General features: G+C 35.2%; 1 protein-coding gene across 1 annotated transcript in view; it reads right to left on the bottom strand.

Annotated features, from left to right (window-relative positions):
- The window catches only part of TECRL (trans-2,3-enoyl-CoA reductase like), a 101,745-nt gene that overhangs the window by 38,127 nt on the left and 43,469 nt on the right, over nucleotides 1–20,149 (bottom strand). Inside the window, exon 3 of the mRNA XM_044223993.1 lies at nucleotides 5,562–5,606. Coding sequence (XP_044079928.1) covers nucleotides 5,562–5,606 — 45 coding nt within the window. The remainder of the gene's footprint in view (nucleotides 1–5,561; nucleotides 5,607–20,149) is intronic.

Below are 20,149 nucleotides of genomic sequence, written 5' to 3'. Positions count from 1 at the left end.
GGAAGAAATTCATCAAGAAGGAATTTTTTGGATTAAGATGGCACTGGTAGAAATGTTAAAAGTTCATCAATTTCAGATATGTTTTGAACACAGAGCAGGTTCAGCTTGAGAAGAAAGTATTTCAGTTAAATAAAGACAGCTCTTAGATTTTTGGCCTGGGCAATTAGGAATATTAAATTTCATTAACTGGCAGGGAGAAGACTGGGGAAGGAGAAGGATTGGGGGTAGAAATTAAGATTTCAGTTAAGGTATGTTAAGAATGTGATATTTATTAGACATTCAAGTAGGAGCTAGCAAATAGGCAGTTGGGTAGGTGTGTCTATAGATATTCAAAAGTTATTAACATGTAAAGCCATGCCATGTGATGAGATTATTTAAGTGTTCAGTTTGAAAAGAAAATGGAAACTAACACTATGGCTTTCAAAGTAATAAGAGAAACATAGAGCAAAGATCACTGAAAAGGAGTTTCTCATGAAATCAGAGAAGAATAAGCAACTAATGTCTTAGAAGACATGTAAAGGAAATGTTCCATTCTTAATAATAAACACGAGATAAGCCCAACATGTGTGTCCTGAAAGATATGTACAAAGATGTTCATTTTAGCATTATTTATAATTACAAAACAATTGTAAAACCTTAAATCTTCATAAATGAGACAATGGTAAATATATCTTGTTTTATTTAAAGAAAGATATACCACACAGAAAGAAAAGTGGACTAGGGCTAAATGAATCTCACAAGTATAAAGTCATTATTATTGTCATTGTGGTTTTTTGTATTTTTATTATTCTTTATGCCAATCTATCTGTGATTTATCTTTATCCCCAGTCATGAAAAAGTGCCATTTCATTCTCTATTTATTTTTTTTAAGATTTAACTTATTATTTGAGAGAGAGAAAGCAAGAGAGAGAGCATGAGCGTGGGGGAGGGATAAAAGGAGAGAGAGAGAGCTGAGCAGGGAATCCAGAGCCAAAGTGGGGACCCTTCCAGCACTCTGGGATCATGACCTAAGCTAAAGGCAGATGTTTAACTGATTGAACCACTGAAGCACACTCCATTCTCTATTTTTCCAAGATACAAAAAATGTTAATTTATGACTATTTTTAGATGATTTTCAGAATCCAATTATAATGATTTACAATTACAGATATTTTATAGTAAGGTAAAAATGTGCAATTTTTATGTATTAATTTTGAAAATGATAATTGATAAAGCCAATATGTATATGGTAGGCTATCATTCCCTTGTCTGGGTCATGTTTTGTGGCTTTATAAGAGGGATTACTCAGGTAGGCCTGAGTTAATCATGTATTATTTGAATCTGCATGAATAGGTAAGTGAGAAGAATTCAGATTCAAAGTACTAGAATCCTGGTATTGTATCAGAAAGATTGCTGGGATGAAGATGGAGAGAACCACATGGCCAGTAAAGCAAATAGCCTCTAGGAACTGTAATGGCCTATATAATGCAACAAGTAGCAATGAAATAGGAATCTCTGTCATAGAGCCACCAAAAAAAAAAAAAAAAAAAATCTCCGGACAATAAGAATGAACTAAGAATGAAAAAAAGAAGTAGAATTTTCTAAAAGTCTTAAGATAAGAATTCAGTTCAGCCAACACCTTGATTTTGATACTCTGAGCAAAGAATCCTGCCATACTGTGTCTTCAAGCTAATAAATGAGTGTTATTTTAAGCCTAGTTTATGGTGATTTGTTACACAGCAATAGGAAGTTAATGCAACATGGATCAAGGTAAAGACTTCAATATACAAATGGCCATTATCATTTTGACAATCATGTATAACAACAAGAAATGTTAATAAAGATGAAATAATCTGAAATCTCTGTACAACCTGAAAGTGCTGAAAACATCTTTCCAACATACATCTATTGACACCTTGGGGGAGGGGATTCGTTTCTACTCCTGTATCACTCTTGATGACTTCAAGAAACAGACTATTGGCATATTTTTAAAATGAAGTCCCATCTTTATGGCATTTGAGTAGAAGGAGAGAATCCAGGCATATCATTAACCATACTACTCAGACTCAGTAAACAGGGAAACCTGTCCTTGGCCTTCTATGCCTATGTCCTTTCCCAAAGGGAAACAAATGTGTAGCGCCAAGAACATACTCATAAAAAAGAACCAGTGCCATGGGTATCAGGCTTCAGCCACCTAAGGCCCCTAAATTTTCTGCCAAATTATTTTAAAAAAATCTTCTTTTTTGAGCTTTTCTTCCCCCTAAATGGACCAGATGCTAGGGTATATACCTAGGGGTTTGTCAAGGCTCTTATATAAGGGGCATGGATGATTAGAGCCAGGGTTAGGAAGGAAATGACCAAGTCTACCCATGTTTTACCTTTCTGTTGTAGAAATCCAATGAGTTTAAGTGTTAGAAATTCAGCTCTGTGCTTCCAGAACATTATTAAGTATATTAATCAAGGTAGGAAGAAAGGACAAATTTTAGTTACCAGTTTCTATGACCATTGTTTTACAGTTGTGACTGTAGGTTCTTACCCTTCCCATATACACACCATTTACAGTATGACTTTTAGTCTCTCCTACAAGAGTTGATGCCTATTTCTGCACTCCCTTGAATATGGCTTAGCCTAGTCAATCACTTTAGCTAACAGAATGCAGGGCAAGGGATATGACACTTCCAAGCCTGGGCCTTAAGAATTTTTGAGTGCTTATGCTCATCTGTTTGCACCCCTGAATCCACCATGAGAACAAGTCCCAAATATTCTGCTGAAGCATGAGAATCCAAATAGGGTGGAGAGGATTGGCTACATGGCCACCCTAGACCAGCCAGTCGCCAAGAACCCACCAGCGGACTGAAGCTGCTTGAGCGGACCCACACAAGTAATGCTAAGACCAGCTCAGCTCAGCACAACCACTGAGCTTAAAAAAAAAAAAAAAGTTGTTAATTTGCTCTTAAAGTCTGTTTGTTATTTCCTTTTATGTTTTACTGCTGTCTTTTGTGTGAGGAAACTGTAAAGACTAAATCTGCATCATGTCCTTGTTCATAGTATAAGCATTCTGGGAAATATATTCTGGCAGGAAATAAATGTAATATTTAGGCCTTACCTAGTTTTAGTGTTAAGATTTCTTTCCCTAATATTAATACTTACAACATCAGTTATAACTAATTGATGAAGTTATCTACCATGTGTCAATCATTATAGTGCTTTATAAATATGACCTTATTTAACACTTATAAAATACAAACCAAACCATGAGTTAAGCTCTTAATTAGCTCTACTTTATGAAAGAAGATTCTATAGATAGGTAAGAAGAGTCAGGTTTCAAAATTCTGTGTTACTCCAAACAACCTCTTTGTACCACATCCTGCTTAGCTTGATAAAATAATTGATCCTTTGTTTTTTTTCAAATATGTCATCACATTTCTATTCAAGGACACTTAATGACTATACTTCATTCAGATCATATCTTGTACATATATGGGAAGTGAACAAAATAAATATATGTGAGGAGAAAGTAAAAAGTCACATTCACTAGGAAGAATGAACAGAAATTCCCAGTTTCTTGTAGTATCCTTCAAATTGAACTATATTTTATATTGATGCTTATTGATGAGGGAGCAGGAGGCTGGCTGAGGAGGGAGCAGGGGCTGGTGCCTTGCACCCCCTCTCCACCCACTCCCCTTAATAATATGTGTGACATTCCTCAGGCACCCCTGACTGCCCTGAAAGAAGAACAAATGGTTATATTGCAGAGATCACAGTCCTGTAAGGCAGGAGTCTCCCTTTGTTTGCAAATGTCCTTGAGATTTACAAAGAAGTTACCTTATCAATAGCCCAATTTCCAAGGACACATAACTCAGTTCCTCAAGCCCTAATGCCACCCTCCTCTCCATAAGAAACCAAAGGAGGCGGAGGTAAAAAGAAAAGTAAATAAAGTTAAATTTCTTCTAAACCTAAATCTCACTCACAAAGATGCTTGATAGCAGGAATGTAACATTCCACCAGGAAACTCCCAATTGTCTTTATGTTAATGCCTCATTAGAAGGGAAGTGGCCTTGACTTGATAGTAACCAGGCCTTCAATATCCTGATAGTATTCTTTGCCCCAATAGCTCTTCTGAACACCCCTTTGTCCTCACCTACCCAACTCCTGTGTATATAACCAGACACTCCTCACAGGCTCGGGGCAGCCGCATCTCTGCCTGCCCACGCGTTCTAGAGTCTTCATTATATAAGAGTCAATTTAGAAAAAAATACTATATAATTTTATGTTATTTGAACATTCATGTGTTGAAAGGAGTTTATATAGTTGTCATATACTGGGCCCTGCAGAGGCAAAAATAAGGAAGATAATGAATCTTCTCCTTTAATCTCAAGCCAGATAGGAATTTGTCTTGCACATTTGAGCTTGGAAGAATTTGAGATCATCAAGAAAGTATGACTTCCAAGAACACCATAATTACTATTTCTTTAGCATAGAGGTCTTGGAGAAACCTGGAAACCTAAGAAACAATGAAAACAAACAAACACCTTAGAGAGATGTGAGGAAATCATCATTTGTCCTTAAGTACTGAGTATTAGCAAAGGTACCAGAAAAAAGAAAAAAAAAAAAAAAAAAAGCAGTTCATCACTGTATGGAAAAAATTAGAGGCTGAAATTCCTTAATAGATGCCTCTTGTAAACTTATTGTTATTGACTTCGAGTAAGTATTCTTCCAAAATTTATATGCTATCACAACTCTTATTTAACAAGTCCAAATTTAAGGTCAAGTTGATGTAATATCACTGACAATGATTCTATTTTTTTTAATATTTTATTTATTTCTTCGACAGAGAGAGATCACAAGTAGGCAGAGAGGCAGGCAGAGAGAGAGGAGGAAGCAGGCTCCCCGCCAAGGAGAGAGCTTGATGTGGGGCTCAATCCCAGGACCCTGGGATCATGACCTGAGCCGAAGGCAGAGGCTTTAACCCTCTGAGCCACCCAGGGGCCCTGCTGACAATGATTCTTAGTAAGAGTGACTTTGAAGTGTATCTACTTATAATTTTTTTTTAAATGGAGAATAGAATTTAACAGTTTGAGAAACTAGAGGCTTAATACTCGATATGATATTTTCCCTAAAATTCATTTGTTTTTGCTCTTCCTTAGCTCATTTATTCTGCTGTAAGAAAGAAAGAAAGAAAGAAAGAGAGGGAGAGAGAGCGAGAGAGAGAAAGAAAATGAAAGAAGAAAGAAAGAAAAGGGAAGGAAGGAAAAAAATATTGAGCAGTATCCCTGAGAACCTTTTAAGTGATAATAGAATGAGGGAATAAAGCAGTAAAACTTTTAGAAACAGAAAGATGTTAGCTCAGATCCTGCCTCCAATGTACATGACAGTGGATATGTGAAAATTATCTCCTTGAGACTAAAATTTCTCATGCAAAAAATGAATCACAAACTTATGTGGAGAATCAATTGACATAACTGACTTAGAGCACTTACTACAATGCCTACCATTTAGTAAGTGATAAATAAGCATTAGCTATTGATGACAGAAAATAGATTCCAAATTAAATAAATAAATCAGTGAAAATTGATTCTTACCTTGTTCTAGCTGAAGGCCAACTTGGGAAGGATACCACTGTGGACCTTTCAATGAAAAAGAAAGCATTTAATTATTAGCACAAGTGCAATACACATTTTAAAATCTAATATTTCTTTGGGTAGATCCCTGGTAGTACAATTGCTGGATCATAAGGCAATTCTATTTTAAACTTTTTGAGGAACTTCTATACTGTTTTCCAGAGTGGCTGCACCACTTGCATTCCCAGCAGTATGAGAGGGTTTCCCTTTCTCTGAATCCTCACCTACACCTCTCGTTTCTTGTCTTACTAATTTTAGTCATTCTGACTGGTGTCAGGTGATATCTCATTGTAGTTTTGATTTGTATTTCTTTGATGATGAGTGATATTGAGCATCTTTACATCCTTTGAGGTGTCTGTGGGCCATGTGGATGTCTTCTTTGGAAAAATATTTTCTGCACATTTTTTAATTGGATTATTCATTCTTGGGGTGTTGAGTTTTAATAAGTTCTTTATATATTTTGGATATTAACTCTTTATCAGAAATTATCATTTGCAAATATCCTTTCCCATTCTGAAGACTGCCTCTTAGTTTTGTTGATTGTTTGCTTTATTGTGCAGAAGCTTCTTATTTTGATGAATTCCCAATAGCTTATTTTTGCTTTTGTTTCCCTTGCCTCAGGAGATGGATCTAGTAAGAAGTTACTTGGCCAATGTCAAAGAGGTTACTGCCTCTAGGCAGTAATCTGTTACTCCTCTAGGATTTTTATGGTTTCAGATCTTACATTTAGGTCTTTAACCATATGATCCAGCAATTACATTACTAGATATTTACCCAAAGAATATAAAAATACTAATTCAAATGGATAACATGCACCCCAATGTTTATAGCAGCATTATCTTATCTACAATAACCAAATTATAGAAACAACCCATGTGCCTCCAACTGATGAATAAATAAAAAGGTAGTATATATGTTGAATGGAATATTACTTGGCCACAAAAAAGAATTAAAGCTTGCCATTTACAATAATGTGGTTGGAGCTAAAGAGTATCACATTAAGTGAAATAGTCTGAGAAAGACAAATACCGTATCATTTCACTCTTATGTGGAATTTAAGAAACAAAAAAAAATTATCATAGGGCAAAAAGAGAAAGAAGCAAACCAAGAAAAAGACTCTCAACTACAGAGAATAAAGTGATGGTTAACAAAGGGCGGGTAGGTGGAGGGATTGGTTAAATAGGTGATGAGGATTAAGGAGTGCATTTATGATAAGCCCCAGCTGTTGTATGTAAGCACTGAATCACTAAATTGTATACCTGAAATCAATATTATACAGTATGTTAACTAACTGGAATTTAAATAAAATAAATGAATAATCCAATTTAAAAATGGGAGGAATATATGTATATACATTTTCCTCCCCATGCCAAGAATCTAATAGTTTCTTCTGGAAGACAGATTCAATCTTAGGAAGTGCATAAAGAAGTTATTCAGTGTCATAAGTGGAGATAAATCTTGGCAGTGTGCTGATAAGCATGGTGGATAGCTATGATAAGAGCTTTAGGGTTTTTCTGTTTTTGTAATTTTTCTAATTTTTTCCTAATTTTCTGTTTTTCAATCTGGGGACTGATTACATAGATGTCCAATCTGTGGGCATATACTAAGGTATATGACATAGAACTTGTGCACTTTATGTAAGTTATTCTTCAATACAAAGCTTAAACACCTTCATTTAAATTTTTTTTAAGATTTTTATTTATTTATTTGATAGACAGAGAGAGATCACAAGTAGGCAGAGAGGCAGGCAGAGAGAGAGGGGAAGCAGGCTCCCCGCTGAGCAGAGAGCCCAATGTGGGGCTTGATCCCAGGACCTTGAGATCATGACCTGAGCTGAAGGCAGAGGCTTAAACCACTGAGCCACCCAGGCGCCCAAACAACTTCATTTAAAACCAAGGAACATTGATCTTATTTTTTTTTTATATTGGTACCTGAAAGTGAGTTATTTTCTTTACCAAGAGTAATACACACTATTGGAATAATATATATTATTGACTTTTAATAATTGTAAGCCCATTGATCATAGAAGACCATCACTTTAGTATATTTTCCTTATACTGTCATTAGGAATAAATACATAGTTTACTAAAAAATTCTACCTGGATAAGAAAATCAAAATACAGTTACCAAATACAGCCCTAATAGAAAAAATGGATCACAATTACCAAAATATATTTATTTTCTCTTAAAATGAACTCTGCTATCATTTTAAAGATTTTATTGAAAATTTAATTCTTAACTTTGATATCCAGTATTAAGCAAATTAACTCAGTTTATAATAAATTAAAAGAAGAGTACCATCAAAGGAACATTCTACATTGCTCTTTTGTTTTCAAAACATTGCTTTTTAAAGTGGTAATAAGAATGATGATAATAAGGGCGCCTGGGTGGCTCAGTGGGTTAAGCCGCTGCCTGCAGCTCAGGTCATGATCTCAGGGTCCTGGGATCGAGTCCCGCATCAGGCTGTCTGCTCAGCAGAGAGCCTGCTTCCTCCTCTCTCTCTCTGCCTGCCTCTCTGCCTACTTGTGATCTCTCTCTGTCAAGTAAATAAATAAAATCTTTAAAAAAAAAAAAAGAATGATGATAATAAGACATAACTAGGCTATCTCAATAGATTCTAAATTTATTGCAAAAAGACAATGTATATATGCACATTATCATGGACAAATAACTATAAGTCAAAATTGTAATCACATATTTAAAACTATTTAGGAGGGGTGCCTGGGTGGCTCAGTGGGTTAAAGCCTCTGCCTTTGGCTCAGGTCATGATCCCAGGGTCCTGCGATCGAGCCCTACATCGGGATCTCTGCTCAGCGGGAACGTGCTTCCTCCTCTCTCTCTACCAGCTTCTCTGCCTACTTGTAAACTCTGTCAAATAAATAAATAAAATCTTTAAAAAATAAAAAAATAAAATAAATAAAATAAAACTATTTAGCATATCCAACAAAAGGTGATAACAGCATTACAAATGAGCAGACACAAAATTTAACTTAGATATTAATTTTTTAAATTTGAGGATATGAACGTAAAGACACTTTTGTATTTGTATTTACTAATAAAATTATTATTATTTATGTAGCTATTGGTTGTTCTGGAATGTATACTAACAGTATTTGCTGAAAGATATTTTTAAATAATTATTTTTGTTACTCATAGTGAAAATCTGCTACCAAAGAAAATACGATGAAAATGCATACAACAGAGACTTCCATAGTTATTTTTTTTTTTATTTTGTTTAAATTTTATTTATTTATTTGACTCTCAGAGATCACAAGTAGGCAGAGAGGCAGGCAGAGCGGGGGTCGGCGGGGAAGCAGTCTCCCCGCTGAGCAGAGAGCTGATTCGGGGCTAGATCCCAAGACCCTGAGATCATGACCTGAGCTGAAGGCAGAGGCTTAACCCACTGAGCCACTCAGGCGTCCTGAGACTTCCATAGTTTTAACTGAGTTTTGAATATGGGTAATAGCAGAAAATACAAATATGATTGGAATCCATTTATATTGAACAGATGGAGATTGAGCACCTATGGTGGGTGTATATAAAAGCTCCCAATTTATGTCTATTTAAATAATATGCACATGAGATCCTGCTTTCAACAGCACTTTGTACTGCCTCCTATGGTGGAAATGAAAAACTATCATTCTAATCCCTGTGAACTAAATGGCTGAATACTGGCTGAACCCACAATGATACATCAGAGAAGCTAGAAATTCTAAACACTTACTGGGAAACCTATGTCCTTCTAACTCTGTCAACATGGATAAACTATAAATGTACTTTTGGAATAAACTTGGCATTTATAGGTGTTACCTTTTAACAGTGTGTCCTAGTAAAACATAGTTATTAACTGATTATATAAGCCTTTAGATTGGTTTCAGTCACCTTTTCAAAGAGCAGAGAATACATTTGCTGAAATATTCTGTGCTTGTTGTGGGAAGGTAGAATAGGTTTGAAGAATGGCAGAAAAAAAAACAATTTTAATGATAAAGAACATATGTTGCATAAGGATTTTTAGCATGGATGAATAGTCTAGAAGATTATATTGTGGAATACATTAAAGTTAGACAACTGGCTTATAAATGAATTATAACTACATAGAGGATCTAATGCATCTGCCAGTCTCCAAAATTATCAAGATACTAAACTTGATTTGTGTAACTTTTTTTTTTCATATTCTAACCATGACTTATAATTCATTTCTTAAAAACTGGAAGTGTTTATATCACTAAGGGATAACATTATATTTTATTACTTTTTATTTTATTTTATTTCATTTTAATTCATTTGTATTTTTATTTACTTATCTGAGAGAGAGAGAGAGCACTAACAAGGATGGGCAGAGGGAGAAACAGACTCCTTGCTAGCTGGGACCCCTATGCAGGGCTTGATCTCAGGACCCTGAGATCATGACCTGAGCCAAAGGCAGATGCTTAACCAACTGAGCCACCCAGGTGTCCCAGGGATAACATCTTAAATGAATAATATATGTAATTCAATATATATGTACTTAAAGATGTAGTTAAAATATATTTATTTTAACAAAGTAGTATTTTCCAAACTGTTGATTGTGAGTCACTAATAAATTGAAAAATGGAATGTGTATTATTCTTAGCATTACTTAAAGGAATAGAATATAATAGAATAGAATAAGTAGAGATGGATCATCATGACACTGGACGCAATGTATTGCAATAAATTCTAGATGGGTTAAATATTGTTTCGTGAACTTTTGTTCAGTAGTTTAAATTGTATAAGTACATTTTATTTTTATAAGACCAATAATAATTTCTTATTCTGAATCACCATTAAAAAGTTTTGAAATCCATGAATCCTAGAATACTTAGGCCCTCACTTATAACCCTCAGTAAAACTTGCCCTTTACTCTGACCCTTTTCTTGATTCAGCAATCCCAGTAGGAAGAATAAGTTCTGAGAGAAGTTAGGGATTAAAGAAATTTAATAAATGTGATGGAACCTCCATATTGAACCACAGAGACTTCTGAGAATTAATGAAAATATGACCAATTTTTGTTGTTTACATCCTGGGTTCCTTATGGCTTGTGTGAGAAAATATAAAGAATAAAAGAAATAGAATATAGATCTAAGAAGTATGCTATGTAGAGCTGGCTCTGTTCAAGAGTTTAATGGAAGTGTAGGGCTTGAACTCACAACCCTGAGATCAAGAGTCACATGTTGTACCACTCCAAGAAAACAACATTATGAATTAAAGTGTACCAACTGTTATTTCTAATAAACCTCTTGAAAGAAAAAGTAAATCATATGTGTATATAATTATATAGTATATAACATAATAATATACTTATATAATTTATCCTTGTTTATATACACAGGAGTTTATTTGACAAAAGACTGAATACAATTTATAGAAATCAAATTTATCATCAACTTATTTTTAGTAATAACAAAATAATGGGATGATAGAACAGACAACTAGACCAGGCAGAAGAGAGAATTAGTTAGGTGGAATATGGACCAGAGGAAATTACTCAGAAAGTAGAACATGAAATGATTAAGAAAATATGAAACAGCTTAAAAGAAATAGGGGTTAAAAGTGAACAATATATTAGGCATATGCAAGCATAAGAAAAAAATATTAATTACAATGGTAAAGTATATATATTCCTCCCATACCTCATATTGAGGACAACTAGAAAAGTATGGAAAATATTTTCTCAAATTTTCCACAAAGTATTTAGAAACATGAAGAATTATGAAACCAAGATCTGGGAAGGCAGAAAGTCCAGAAAGCTGAGTCTAGCAACTGAAGTCACAATCCCCTAGAGATATCAGCTTTTATGGGAAGAAACAGCTGAGCAGGACTTCCCACAAACTCACAAGCCTAAGATAACAGAAGGAATGGACTACATCCCCAATTGAGAGGTAGAAGCCCTGGTAAAGGCACAATATCCCAATTGGTTTTGCAAAATAAGGGCAAATCAGAAATAAGTCAGTTCCTACAAGAACTGAAGCTGAATTTTGAATCATCTCATTTCCTGTTTGGATTCAAGTGACCTGTAACCTCCACAGTCCTGCCCAAGGAAGCAAAAGTAATTAACCTCTGGAGGCAGATAACTCCATCTAGAATCTGTTATTATCTTTATGTATTTTCACATTTTTCAAATTTTCATGGATGGCAATTAAACTGATACCAGATTTCTAAATAGCAGCAATAAAATGCATTGGACAATTCTTCTAAATGGAGTATCTTTTAAAGAAAACACAGGGACATTACTAGAGTGAGAAATCTCACACTCAGTAGACCCATTCTGCCTATTATTAGTTGAATACCTAAAGGACCAACTTTTAGAAAAATAAGTTAATTCAAGGATGAAAAGATAAGGTAAACTAAACAATGTTGAACAAAGCAAATGGCATATAGGGGGATACTTCTATATAAAATAGCAGAATATATATACATATATGGAATTCATTTATATAAAATAATATAGATAACAGTAATAATAACGTATATGCATACGCAGAAACAAAATACTGGACAACAATAGCTTACAAAATGGAAAGCATGCCCCCAAATTGAAAGTATTCTTAAGACTCAGATAATTATAATTACATTGAATTATTAAGGAAGAATATATAAACATTGACTAATCTCAGATTTTGATAAAAAGATTTTTCTTTCTTTCTTATTTATTTATTTATTTATTTATATTTGAAAGAGATAAGGAGGAGCAGAGGGGGGAAGAGAGAGAATCTTATGCAGGCTCCACAGCCAAGGCAGAGCCTGACATTTGGCTCAGACTTATGACCCTGATATCATGAGCTGAGGCAAAATCATGAGTCAGACACAACTTATTGAGCCACCCAGGATCCCCTAAAGATTATTTTTTAAAATTTTGACAGATATTGTAAACATGTTTCTATTAAGCCAAACTTTTTCTTATTAATAACTTCCACATATATTCCTTTTTCTAATATCCAAAGTATACAACTGTCTCTTTTCCTCTCAGTCAAAAGATACACTCTGACTGAAAACTTCTTATATGTGCAAAATGAAATTAAAGTATAGGAGATATCAATCAAGTAATAGAATGCTCAGTAGGAAACATGATGTCATGACAGAATGTCCTGTGCTCTTTGCATTGACTCCTTGGTTACACTACTTTATTAATCTGTACTGCTATAGTCCTTCCAAACACTATAATCCTATAAGAAAGCCTGAACAAAAGGGCAGACACATGAATTCTGTTTCCTTTTTTATAATAAGTAAACACCACACATATTATACAAAGCTCCTTATGCACTAAAATACTGGCTGTTGATTTAATATTGTTGAGTCAGTTGTTTATTTGGTACAAATGATTCATTCAGTACAGTACTTCACTAGAACTAAATGGACCATTCTTTTCCTTATAAACCATTTATTTGCAGTCTTATAAATGCCAACTACATAATTAAGTGATCAAGCTAAAATAGAATCAAGGAAGCCAGTAAGATATAATATGTGTGATATTGTTTATACATCTGAAAAATAAAAGAACCATTTCTTATTTCATCCCAACAACAACAAAAAGTTTTAACACTAAAGCTGGCACCAACCAATGTATATAATTTTGCTGACCTTGAAAAGAAAATGCATCTGCTAAAGAATTTGCTATTATGAAGTGCTCAAATAAGAAAGACAGAGTGCTATCACACTGTATAATCAGCAATCACAAAGCAAGGCTTCTGCAGGAAAACAGAGATGGTTCTAAAAATGGAAAATTTAAAAGCTGCATAAAAATATTCAGAATTATAAAAGAGAGCATGAAAGGAAGAAGCATAAAGTAACAAGCCAATTTCACAGTAAATACAAAGCATAAAGCAAGAATAATGTGGGGCCAGGAGAAGAGCACACAGAGTATAAACAGACTATTCCTTTATCCTCACCGGCTTAAATTCATAACCAGTTTGTTCTCCAAATTTCCCACCATACTTCTAAGAAATTACCAGAATTGATCATCATGCCTATATACCCATTTACACTGGACAGCATTAGTTATCAAGTCTCCCAGAATATTTATCAGCATAATGATACTTCTTCCAATTTTGCCTTGCACAGTCACTAATCAGACCCAATTGTCCACCTCTCCATGCCTTCTAATACTCCCCGAATACACTTGAGGGCACTTATAGTCTGTCAATAGCAAAAAAACTTCTAAATGATCAATTTCCACTCAAAAAATTCCTCCATCTTCTTCCTTTAATAGAAAACTTCTCTGCATGATTCTTTTTTTTTTTTTAAGATTTTTATTTATTTATTTATTTGACAGAGAAAGATCACAAGTAGGCAGAGAGACAGGCAGAGAGAGAGAGAAGGAAGCAGGCTCCCTGCTGAGCAGAGAACCCGATGTGGGACTCGATCCCAGGACCCTGAGATCATGACCTGATCTCGATGTGGGACTCGATCCCAGGACCCTGAGATCATGACAGAGGCTTAACCCACTGAGCCCCCCAAGCGCCCCTGCATGATTTTTAACTAAGTATTTGTTCTTCACACTAAACCCTTCCAATTAGAGGCATGAAAATGTCTTAGGAATCCTTGCTATTAAATGTTGTTTCCAAAATATTTTCCTCCATTCTCCCTGTGGATTTCATATAATCAAACCTAACTTTATTTCTTTCTGTTGCCTTCTCTCTTGGATTGGTCTTTCCACTTAAAATATTCATGACTTTAGCTCAGAACATGCTCTCCACAACTACTATCATTGTTACTAACTTCATGTTATTTATTTAGTTTGTTTTTTCGTTGACCACATACTGATACACATCACACACACACACACACGCGCACACACACACACACACATTTTACAATAATGTTGCTACAGATACCCTCAGGCACTTGGGTGGCTCAGTTGGCCAAGCGGCAGCCCTCAGCTCAGGTCACCACTCCAGGGTCCCGGGATTCTTCAGGCTCCTGCTCCCCCTCTGCACCTCCTCCCATCAACCCTCTTACTCTCTCTCAAATAAATAATCTTTAAAAAAATACCCTCAATATTTTATCTGGATTCTTGGGTGTTTTCTAAAAGACAATTACGTGTTTATTTTTGTTTTATTTTGAAGATTTTATTTCTTTGACAGAGAGAGACAAAGTGAGAGAAGGAACACAAGCAGGAGGAGTGGGAGAGAGAGAAGCAGACACCCTGCTAAGCAGGGAGCCTGACCCTGGGATCATGACCTGAGCCCAAGGCAGGCACTTAACGACTGAGCTACCCAGGTGCCCAGAGACCATTTGCAGATATGCAAGTAAGATAATACCTTAGTTCTCTTAATCTCTCTCTCTCTCAAATAAACACATAAATAATCTTAAAAAAAAAAAAATACCCTCTCAATTTTATCTGGATTCTTGTGAGTCTTCTAAAAGACAATTATATTTTTGCAGGTAATACCTTAGTTTCCTTTCCGTGCTTAAGATGTTTTCAGCGCCATTTTACGGAGCTGGTTCCAGACTGTATAATTGGGCTTTGGACTGTCACAACCCTAACTCACTGACCTGTCATCACCTCACTAAAGCAGGACAGCTAGACATTATGTAGGCACTTAGTTGATGTTTTTAGAAAAGCAATGCATCACCTATGAATTGTTCCTGCTGCAAAATTTGGATCTGAATTCAACAAACGTTTGCAGCTACCTTGTAGGTGATAGCAAACACAGGGAGTAGAGGGGGAGTGAGCAAAATGACACTATGAGGAAGCAACACAATTATGTGAAAATTATCCAAGAGAATGACTTAGTCACTTCAATAAATAGTATCCAAAAACAAAAGCGGAAAAAAAAAAAAGCCTGTTGGAACCTAAGATTCCTATACTTGTTCTTAGCCAAAAGGCCAAGAAGCAATGGAACTGAAAATTTCTAAATGTGAAACCTGGAACTTTGGATCATGATTTGAACGAAATTTAAGAAGGTATTTAAGAGTCAGTAGGGGAAATTTGAATATTGATTAAGTATTTAAAGCATTGGTTATTTTCTTAGGAATTATAAAGGCAAGGAAATGTCTATATTTTATTTATTTATTTATTTATTTATTTATTTATAGATATTTTATTTGAGAGAGACCACTCATGGGCAAAGGTGCAGAGGGAGAGGATGAAGCAGACTCCCTGCTGAGCAGGAAGCCTGTCACAGGGCTCAATTTCAGGACCCTGAGATCATGACCCAAGCCAAAACCAAACATTCAACAGACTGAGCCACCCAAGCACCCCAGTGTCCATATTTTTAGTAGCAGCTGCTTGTGTGTGGCTTAGTGGGTTAAAGCATCTGCCTTCAGCTCTGGTCATGATCCCAGGGTCCTGGGATGGGATAGGGCCCCGCATTGGGCTCCCCACTCAGCGGGAAGACTGCCTCTCCCTCTCCCTCTGCCCCCAACTCCAGCTTGTGCTTGCTCTCTCTTGTACTCTGTATCTCAAAAAGAAAAAAAAAAACAAAACAAAAAAAAAGACCATGGGCTTAAGTCTAGTGTGCCTCCATTGTGCCACAGGAGTGCCTTGTAACTCTGCAGATTTGGATCTCTGTTTTGAGAAACACATAGACAGCAGTGGCAGAAACAGCATAGATGTTTTATAGAGTCTTAGTGCACTATCCGCTTGAGGAGCATGGAGTTCAGTAATTCAAATCTTCATATTATGATGGTTATTTACACAGTGAATGTCTTTGCCTGACACATGTGACTACTCAGCATCCAGGATATCACAGAGGTAGTCTGAGTGCTCTGCAGAGCAGGAGACAACATCTCCTAGACAACATCTAGTGAGACCCTCGAACAATCAGTCATGGGTTAGAGACTTTCTCCTGAAACTACATAGGTAACAGGTAACAGCTGATGCTAGAATCTAGACACACAATTCGTTCTACAACCTGCAGATAGGTCTAGACTGAGACACATGACCCAGAGCCACATTAGAGAAGAGCTCAGCCCTTTCTTCTATCCCTAAACGCCAATAATGATGAAAACATCTGACACAGGACAGTTGAATTTAGTCAGTTAAGCATCTGCCTACCCCTCGAGTCATAATCTTAGGGACCTGGGAGTGAACCTCACACCTGGCTCACAATACAGCACTAAGAGCTCCTCCTCTTCCTGCGAATCGGTAGCATCTTGTCCATCCTCTGAGTGCCACAAAGAACATCCTTTCTGTTTACCGCTGAGCTCTGAATCTCTGTTGGTGATTTTAGTATAACTTTAATTTCCTGTCTTTTTGTTCCTCAGTTTACACAAATTAAGATTTTCTATCTATTCACTCACTCTTTCCCTGAGTCTTTAAATATATATTTTTTAATTTATATATTTAACAGAGAAAGATCACAAGTAGGCAGAAAGGCAAGGAGAGAAAGGCGGGGGGAAACAGGCTCTCTGCTGAGCAGAGAGCCCAGTGAGGGGCTCAATCCCAGGACCCTGGGATCATGACCTGAACCGAAGGCAGAGGCTTCAACCCACTGAGCCACCCAGGTGCCCCTCTTTCCCTGAGTCTTATGCTCACCACTCCTAAACACAAATTTCAATCATCTTTCTCATCACAGCCATTTCTCCTTCGTATTGACTTAAACTCCTATTTCTAACTAAAATATTCTTTGATTTATCAAGTACTTTCCAACAATTGCATTCTATTATTATTTTTCCCACATGTTCATTCATCTCTAAGCTCAATTCTAGGGTCTAGAGCTGCAATCACACAACCTAATCAATGATTAACTACTTTGCACTACTTTTCCTCTGTCTCACTCCTGGGCAAACACTAAATAAACCCTGTTTTACTCAACTATTTGATTTCCTGTATAAAATTTGAGGTCTTTGGAGGACTCCTATACAGAGACTCTCCCTGATGCTATCTGATCCCATATCAATTCTCATATCAATCCCATACTTTTTTTTTTCATTACTCTGCTTTTGATCTTCCTATCTAAAATGATTTTATGTACTTCTAAAGTTTTTTTGTACATTTTTTAATTGTACAACCTCTGTGAGAACAGATAGACAATTTTTATTACTATTGTATATGCAATGATTAGAAAATATTAGAAGATTGCTTGGCACAGAGGAATGTGATTTTATAAGATTTGAATAAATATATGGCCTTTTATTGAAGAAGAATTGGTAGAAGTTATATATATATTTAACCAAATGTGATATTAGTTATTACGTAATAAATCCTTTTCTCTATGTAAAAAAGTCAATGTTTCTTTGCTAGTTAACTACGTTTGTAGACATTTATGGTCTATACTTTACTCCTTACTATAATCTACTAGTCGTCTTATTATTTAAGCAAGTTATTTGCTTTTCTTACCTGTTAAGGGAAAAAACCTTCTAAAAATATAACAAAGGCACCTAACTATTAGGGATGTTGTGAGTGTTAAATGAAATACTATTTACAAAGTACCCAAAACTACTATTAACTAGTTTAAAATGAGATATTAACTTTAATTTTAAAACAAAGCAACATAAAACCTTTCAATCATTTGTATAGATATAAGATTTTCTGCTAACAAATATATACATTCTTGGAACATAGCTTCCGCAAAATCATACCCTGAAAATAATGGGTTATATGAAGTAATGAGGGGTATATAATTTGAAATCTGTACAACTCTGTATTGCGATCACTAAGAGAAACCAATAATAATTACAATAAAAATACCACACAGTTGAAAAGATGTTTAAAATAAATGAAAAAAAATGAACTACAGAAAATGTGTGGCTTTACTTTGTTTTAATAAAGTAAAAGAAAGGTTGATGAAATTGTGTGTAAGAAATATTTTCAACAGCTGAATAACAATAAGAGGCAAAGAGAATATCCACACTTCCAAGGTAGAACATGTGGGCAAATTGAGCCAGGTAAGAAATAGGTATTGTGATATAGTATCTATTGGTCCACAAAGTAATGTGTTCACGTTGTGTTCTCTGCATTTAACTACTGTTCATTCATCCTTCAAAATGATACTATGCTCAGAAAAAAAAATGTATATGAATAATTGTAAATTCCACATTAGGCTAATATTATTCTATTTATCAATCATATGTGAACTGATTATTGTCACAGAAACAATATAGCAAGTAAATAATCAAATAGAAATAATCTCATAAGGAAAATACAGTTGTTATCTGGGAATAATACCAAGAAAACATTCCTCACCCCACCCTTCAAATTATCTACTAAATAGAGTTTTCTTTGCTGCCACCAAGAAACATATACACATGCAGTTATATAGAGAGTGAGAAAATTTTGAAGGCCTTATATGCAATCAGGAGCTTGAACTTGATGCCAGAGGGATAAGCAGAGATAAGATACTAGAGCCAATAAGTGTGTGAGAAAAATGTATCCAAAAGACTATTATTGGCATCTGCATGAAAAATTACACAGATTTGAACTGTGACTATAAGAAGGTAATGTGCTGATTTCAGATATACCAATTGTACAGAATTGGTATTTGTCTTTAGTAGCAGTCAGTTATTTAATAGTTAGACACTACTTTCAGAAAACTGTATTTTAACACCCAACCCAAGAATTTAATTAAGTAAATAAAGGTATAATCATACATATGGCTGTATGTACATATATCTACACAGTCACACATACCTATGCACATACACATATAGTTTCTCTTATAACTGGTCTATTTCATTTATTTGGGGGCTAGGCAAATACATTAATTTTTCATTTCCCAAACCCAGTAGTTCAAATATAAACAGAATGCCTAGGATGGGGGCACCTGGGTGGCTCAGTGGATTAAAACTTCTGCCTTCGGCTCAGGTCATGATCTCAGGGTACTGGGATCGAGCCCCGCATTGGGCTCTCTGCTCAGCAGGGAACCTGCTTCCTCCTCTCTCTCTGCCTGCCTCTCTGCCTACTTGTGATCTCAGTCTGTCAAATAAATAAATAAAATCTTAAAAAAAAAGAAAAGAAGAATGTCTAGGATGAGTATGGTTTCTCATTATCAAATTGTGGCAAATAGTGAGAAATCCAAAAACAGCTTTCAGCAGAGGCAGATAAATAATTCAGTTTAAAATCTTCTATGTTAATAAACCTTGAGCATTTTAATGGCATTTTTACATTGCAAAATAATTCACTATGAACTAAATTCATTATATATTGTCCCTTGAGCTACTTCATTTCCATTTTCATCCATTCTTGAAGTATGGGAATATACCTTGAATGTTTCCAGATTGAATTTATTCCTTTAGCTTTGTGTGTCAAAATTCTAAGAAATTTGCTGATGTGTCTGCAAAAAATACAATATATTGAAAAGCTACATGGGCAGTTTATTATATGGTTGAAAGTTCTGGGAAAGAGTTTTAATTTCATTCACTCATTAGTGTTAATTTCTAAACCATGGGAATTGTTGAGAGCACACAAAAAAAGAAAAAAAAAGTATGTCAAATTAAATGGAAGAATGTTGAAGACAACTTAGGAAATACTAGCTTTTAAGAAGCCAAATGAGAAGTCCTCAAAGAGTCTGAGATTGAAGGGTCAGAGAGAAGACAAAAAAAAATCTGTCTTAGAATCAAGTGGATGGTGTTAGAATCAAATAAACAGA

The sequence above is a fragment of the Neovison vison genome, chromosome 11, assembly GCF_020171115.1.
Source record: "Neovison vison isolate M4711 chromosome 11, ASM_NN_V1, whole genome shotgun sequence".
Lineage (NCBI taxonomy): Eukaryota > Metazoa > Chordata > Mammalia > Carnivora > Mustelidae > Neogale > Neogale vison.
Note: the sequence above shows the minus strand (reverse complement) of the source record. Positions and strands in the feature narration are given on the sequence as shown.